This window comes from Gracilinanus agilis, unplaced genomic scaffold (assembly GCF_016433145.1).
Source record: "Gracilinanus agilis isolate LMUSP501 unplaced genomic scaffold, AgileGrace unplaced_scaffold5427, whole genome shotgun sequence".
Lineage (NCBI taxonomy): Eukaryota > Metazoa > Chordata > Mammalia > Didelphimorphia > Didelphidae > Gracilinanus > Gracilinanus agilis.
Window position 1 is genome coordinate 1 of NW_025389432.1, and position 6,925 is coordinate 6,925.

Sequence of the window (6,925 nt, forward strand, 5' to 3'; positions counted from 1 at the left end):
TCCCCCTCCTCAGAATCCTGGCTTCAAGGGCCGCGCTCTCCTTCCCACTCAGAATTCAGACCCCACGCGTCCTCCACTCCCCTCTCCTCAGAATCAGACTCCATGCGCCGCGCCCTCCCCTCCCCCTCAGAATACAGTCCTCGCGCGCCCTCCCGTCCCCCCTCAGAACCCGAGTCCCAGCAGCCGTGGCCCCAGCCCCGTACTCGGCGGCCGGCCCTAGCTGCGCCCTCCGTTCGGGGCCAGGCCCAGGGCCGCCCCAGATGGATGCCCGGCGCCCCCTCACCATGGTGGCGGCTGGGATGGCTCTGATTCGCGACGGATTCGCCTCAGCCGGGGCCTACAAACCGACGAGAACTCCGGTTCCCGCGCCCGCGGCCGGAAATGAGCCCGCGGTAAAATGGTCCGACTGGGGAAACTTCCGGCTCTGCCTCCTGGCTGATAAGACCCTAGTCCGTTAGTTCCATCCTGGTAATTTTCCCTCGCATATTCATTGTTTTTTATTTAATTTTTTCACATTAATTCTTTATAACAATTCACATTAATAAAGCACCGTATTTTTACAATGCGCTTTCCTCTCAACAATCTTGTGATATTGGCATTTTAAGTATTATTATACCCACTTTATAGAATTAGAAACTGAGGCTTAGATAGAAAGATTTGCCCAGAATCATCATATAATTAGTAACCACCAGAGCTGATGTAAATAACTCCCATTTACCTAGTGCTTTAAAGTTTGCACCATGCCTTACAAATATCTCATTTTGCCCCACTCAACAACTCTGAAAGATGGTACATTATCCTACTTTGTAGATGAGGAAACTGAATCATAAAAAAAGTGACTTGCCAAGATTACACAGCTAGAAAACTAATAAGAGTGCGAGTTAGAAATGGAACTTAGGTCATTCTGTCTCTAAGTCCAGCATTCTATGCATGATGCCACCTAACTGCCTAGGCTTGTCTTCCTTCCACATATGCAGATGGAACATCACTGCAGCTGTTACCACCCCATTCAACCAGCAGGAAGTAGCCTTCATGCGGATGCTGATTTAACATCAAAAACTGATATGATTTCATCAGTGGAAATTATTTTAAAGGTGTGTTAACATCTGCTTTTCCCTAAGGACCATGTTTCTATCTTGACTATCACCTGTCATCTCCCTTAGAGTGAGTTCCTTGAGAACAGGGACTGTCTCATTCATTCATTCTACTTCCATTTGCTCACTAATTCATTTAACAACTATTTGTTAAGCAGCTATTCAGTACATAGTTTGTCTTATGTGATGAAGGGAGATAAGACAAGATCTTGTAATGGAACTTTCAATCTAATAGCAGTAAATGCAATTTAAATAGCTAACAGGGACTTTAGAGAGCATTTGGTCCAACTCTCACTTTATAGCAAGAAACAGCTAGTTCATGGTTCTAGACTCAGAAGGTTAGTAACTATTGCCAATTACTAGATTAGAAATCGAGACCTGGGTTCTCCTCTCAGCTCTGCAACTAACTCTGGGACTTTCAGTTTCCTAATCTATAAAATTAGGTTACATTAGATGACTTCAAAAAGCCTCTGAGAGACTTACAGGGTTGTGAACATAGTAGACTTATAATAGTTTTTGAAAATTAGTAAAAAAATGGAAGTGAAAAGGCACAAACTTTGGCTCCTGTGCCAGTTCTGACATTTACTAATCAGTCTGCATTCTAAAAGTCTCTTCTAAAACATCTTGATTCTATGACTTAGTTTTCCTCCTGAACAGATGAGAGCAGGTTACCAATGAGAAGTAAAAAAGGAATCATTATAGAATATCACCTAGGAAACCCTGCAAAGGTGGAGAGATGGACTTCAAGGGTACTGGGTGCCTGGGTAGAAAAGGAAAGAAGAGACTGTCAAAGATAAAATCCCTACTGTACTTTTCTCAAGAATCAACAAATACAAGAGCTGTTTGACTACTCTTTAAAAATAAAAGTGCTTCAGCTAGCTAGAGCATAGAGCTTTCTTTTCACAAAGGCTAGCCCTGATCCTTTCTTTAGCATTCCATTCAATCAGGTCCCTGAAATGGTCTCCACACTATTTGAATTTACCTTCTCTTTTCTCCTCCCTTTCCCTTTCTTCATGTGGTGTCTCCTTAGAACACCCTCAGACCCTAGCCTTCTGATTATGTAAAGCTTTCTTACCCTTCAAGACCCAGTGTAAGTCCTATTTTCTACATTAAACCATCTCTGATCACCTTGAGCACCCTATTTTCTTCCTCTTCCAGTCTCAAGGACTGTTCAGGTTAGTATCCCTTGTCACTATTATAAATAATAAAACCTGTATATATATATTGCCCTTTTCTCTATAAATTGTGGTGAGGACATGACATGGGATTCTTCAAGGCTATGCCAGCAGACTAACGGCTCTAACAAGGTCCTACCTATTTGAAAAAGATTCAAGAATGGCCCTGGTTAAAGATCCCAAAGTTGTCTAAAAGCCAGACCAAGCTTGAAAATGATCATCATGAGGGTGATTAATTCTTCAGCCACAGAAATTAAAAACAATATATTAAGATAGAGGAGCTATAGGGGCAGCTGGGTAGCTCAGTGGATTGAGAGTCAGACCTAGAGTTGGGAGGTCCTAGGTTCAAATCCAGCCTCAGACAGTTCCCAGTTGTGTGACCCTGGGCAAGTCACTTGACCCCCATTGCCCACCCTTACCAATCTTCCACCAAGGAGCCAATACACAGAAGTTAAGGGTTAAAAAAAAAAAAAAGATAGAGGAGCTATGATGTCAGTCTAAAAAGTATCCACACTAACGAAATTATGGATGAGTAAATTATTGATGTACAGGTATCTCTTCCACACTGCAGATGCTGGGGTGTGGCACCCCTACGATCTGGAAATTTTCAGAAAAATGTGACCCTCCTTTTGTACCAAAGAAGTATACATTTTTTCTTTCTCTTTTATGGAGTGTTTACAGTGCCTTATTGTAGAATTTGGGTTAAGTATTTAGTCATAGACTATAAAACCTTTTCTGTTTCTCTGCAGCTTCCACAAACTCCCCCAAAATTCCCATTTAATTTCTTATGCATATCCACAGTATCTTAAACTGTAATGGGGAAAAGTCACAATGTGTAATAGATACTTGTATAAAGTGCTTTAAGATTTACAAAGTGCTTTCCTCATGACCATAAAGTAAGAAGTACAAATACTATTCACTTTTGCTGATGAGGAAACAATCTAAGATAGGTTAAAAGGGCTTGTTCGTGGTCACATGGTATCAAGAGCCAGAATGTAAATCCCAATCCAGCTCTCTTTCCATTGTACTACAATACCATGATTTTTTACAACCAATCAACAAGAATTTATGGAGCATCTACTAGGTGCTGGGCGCTGGGAATATCAAGAATGCAATAATCACTCCCTGCAAGGAGCTTGCTTCCTAACGGGAGATAAGTACATAGAAAAATATATACATTACTGCATGATTTCTAATTTTTCTTGTATTGTAATCTTGGGTAAATTATTATATAAGAAATGTTAACTTAAAAAATAATACCCAAAGGGTTATACAATTATATCATTGGAAAATTTAAAATAAATATATATATCAAAGTTAACCAGCACAAATTAGTAAAATACATGGTGGTTTCAGAGGGAAGACACAAGCATTAATATTAGTAGCATTTATATAGCATATGTATGTATATAGCTTATGTTTGTAAACTCCTTTACAAAATTATGGACCTCACAACCACCCTGGAAGACAGGTGCTATTATAATCCCTGTTTTATAGATGAGGAAACTGAAGCAGATGGATTAAGTGACTTGTCCAAGTTCACACTGCTAAGAAATGAGGTCACATTTGAACTCAAGTCTTTCTTATTCCAAGCCTGGCACTTGGCACTATGGTGCCAGCTTGCTGCATTTGGGAGGACCTCAGAAAGCTCCAAACAGAATATCGTACTTGAGTTTTGTCTTAAAGGAATAGAGGGACTCTGAGGCAGAAGTGAGGAAGATATTCTATGAATGTAACCTAGGGATGGGAGACAGGGTGTCATGTATTTGAAGAGAAAGGAAAATCTGACTATTTGCAGTTTAAGAGAGAGAGAGCAAAGTTCAGTGAGACCAACTAGAATCAAAGAGGATAGATTTAAGGTCTTGATATGTTAAAAGGGTCATCCTATTTTTTGGTATTCTCCTCTTTGGGTATGGACTATGCACTGGGCACATGCTCCATAAATATTTGCTAACTCTCCACCCACCAGATGAATTCTTTCATTCAGAAAGTATCAATCAGAACCTATCTCCAATAACAAAAACCTTGGGGCACCCTATTCCATTGTTGAAGAGATAAGCTGAAATTTGTGATTTTATCCCACTGCTCCAAGTTGTATTCTTTGGGGCCAAGTCTAATCCCAACCTTCAAATATCATGTCCCCTACTAAATCTCTTAACCAAGTAAAATATCTTTAGTGGTTCAACTGATCATTAGGAGGTATAGTGCACGAGTACTAGAGTCAGGAAGATCTGAATTGAAATCCAGTCTTAAACAATTACTACCTGGGTGGCCCTGGGCAAGTTGATTAATGTCTATATACCTCAGTTTCTTCATCTTTAAATGGGATCAAACTGTGAGGACCAAATGAAATAATCTATTTGTAATGTATTCTGCAAAATCTTAAAATGTCGGATAATGTTTGCTATTGTCATTTTCCTGAGTCCTCTTACTTAGAGACATAGGAAAAAGCAGGGACTTAAAACCATGGTTATCACAATGGAAGGAGATAGTGAGAAGAAACCACCATCTTTTCTCACCAAAAGAAATCTAGATGAATAAAAGGGAAATCAAGTGGACTGAGGTAAAAGAACCATCTCCTCTAGGATAGCCCAGGTAACAACTATGGTAATCTTTGAAGGTTTACATTCTGTACCTCTCCCAACTCTTCCAAAGGACACAGAAAATACCCAACAATAACACTGCAAAATTTTTTTGTTTTCCCCAAGAGTTTATTATGAATCAATTTTAAAGCAGCACACTGTACAAAAAGCCCACAAAACTATATACAGCCTCAGGTCAGAGGCAGCATCACAGCAAGCCGAAGAATCCTAAGGTCTTGGTGGGCGCATTCCTGGGGGAGGGGGACCTATATGGGAAACAAAAGAGGCCCTTGAGATAGACATAACATTTCACACTTCTAAAATGCTTCAAAGTCTACAAAGTATGTTCATCATACACCTCTGAGAGGTAATGTAGCAATGTAGCAAAAGTAATATCCCCTTTATAAAGTGGTGGAAACTGAGGTGCAGAAAAGAAAAAAGGCTTGGTCCAGGATCAGACCTAATCCTTCCTGGAAAACAAAACCCCCAGAGAATGAAAGAAAAGGGGATTCAGAGCTCAAGGGAGCTATCATACCCACCACACAAGCAACGGCAAGAAAATGGGTCTAATGGCATTCCTAAAACCACACAAAGGATGAGGGGCAGCTGGGTAGCTCAGTGGATTGAGAGCCAGGCCTAGAGACGGGGATGGTCCTAGGTTCAAATCCGGCCTCAGACACTTCCTAGCTGTGTGACCCTGGGCAAGTCACTTAACCCCCATTGCCTACCCTTACCACTCTTCTGCCTTGGAGCCAAGACACAGTATTGACTCCAAGATGGAAGGTAAGGGTTTAAAAATAAATAAATAAAACCACACAAAGGGGTCAACATGTGTGTGGCTTCCACTCTCATGCAGGCCCATAACCACCAGGTCTCGCTCTCCTGAATGGAGCTCAGGCTGAGAGAATAGTAGCAACAAAATCCACACTGACCATGTCTAAACAGCAAATGTAGCTGTTCCACTCACCTCTCATCCCAGGAGGAGGGGGTCTCATGCCGGGAGGTGGCATGCCCATTGGTGCCCCTCGCCCAGGGGGCATCCCCATTGGGGGGCCCATGGGTGGTCTCATTCCTGGTGGGGGAGCCATCATGCCTGCAACAGAAAAGTCCCACAGAACAATTCAGCATTGTATGAAAATTGTGAGGAGTAGCACAAAGGGAGAAAGTGAGAGCCAGATAACAAAAGGAGACCAGCTTTTACAAGGGGTTCCAAAATGTTTCTGGCTCTATCATCCACATGGTGGCTGCTCCACACTCAAAGATGGCATGCATCCAGCAGCCAGGGCTCTTCTCATAGAAAAGAATGTGCCTTAAACCGCTGGACAATCATCCAGGCTGGACCTCAGAGTAATCCTGCTGAGTAATTCAAACTCTTCATCAGGTTCAGACAAGGTTAGGTTTCATCACCAATCCAGCTGAGGCCTTAACTACCAACCAGTACAGTCTATCTAAGGATGCCTTACCTGGAGGAGGTGTCCCTCGGCTCACAGGTGGGGGAGGAGTCCCTCGACCAGGAGGGTACTGTGTTGGGGCTCCTGCAATACTGGCTGTGGCAGCAACTGCAGCAGCAGCTACGGTCCCTCTTGCCTGGGGAGTCATCACCTAAGAGAGCACAGAGGGTGGTAACAGTAAACACAAATCAAAATATAAGCATTTATTAAGCACCTACTATGTGCATGGAACTTGAAAAGATACCAAATCTAAAAAGCCTTAGTCAACTTGGTCTAATATAGAATAAAATACCAATACAGATGGCTATTATATGATTTACAAATTAAATGGGGGGGAAGTCCAAGGGAGAAAGATTTACACACTATTCCTTCCACAAACTGCAGAACAGACACAAAAGATGATGACTGAAAATTCAACATTACCAAATGCAGGAGAATAAGGAAGGGAATGGTGTGGTGTAGCTGACATGTTAGAAATATAAAATAGATATCCATATTCATCATTTCACATTTCTCTAATTTTTTAAGGCAATGTGTGATAAGGTTAGGAAGGACAGCTGGAGCCAGGGTCTTACACACCAGTCTAAGGAGCATGGAGCACATGAAAGACTGCCCTGGCAATG

At 41.8% G+C, this 6,925-nt stretch overlaps 1 protein-coding gene across 1 annotated transcript; it reads right to left on the reverse strand.

Annotated features, from left to right (window-relative positions):
• Positions 1 to 4,958: 4,958 nt before the first annotated feature.
• Positions 4,959 to 6,540, reverse strand: LOC123255941 (small nuclear ribonucleoprotein-associated protein B'-like). Its single transcript, XM_044684652.1, has 3 exons — positions 6,315 to 6,540; positions 5,819 to 5,944; positions 4,959 to 5,117 (listed from the first exon to the last, which is right to left on the reverse strand). Exons 1-3 carry the CDS (start codon positions 6,448 to 6,450, stop codon positions 5,080 to 5,082), a joined length of 300 nt encoding a protein of 99 aa, XP_044540587.1. The 5' UTR covers positions 6,451 to 6,540; the 3' UTR covers positions 4,959 to 5,079.
• Positions 6,541 to 6,925: the final 385 nt, after the last annotated feature.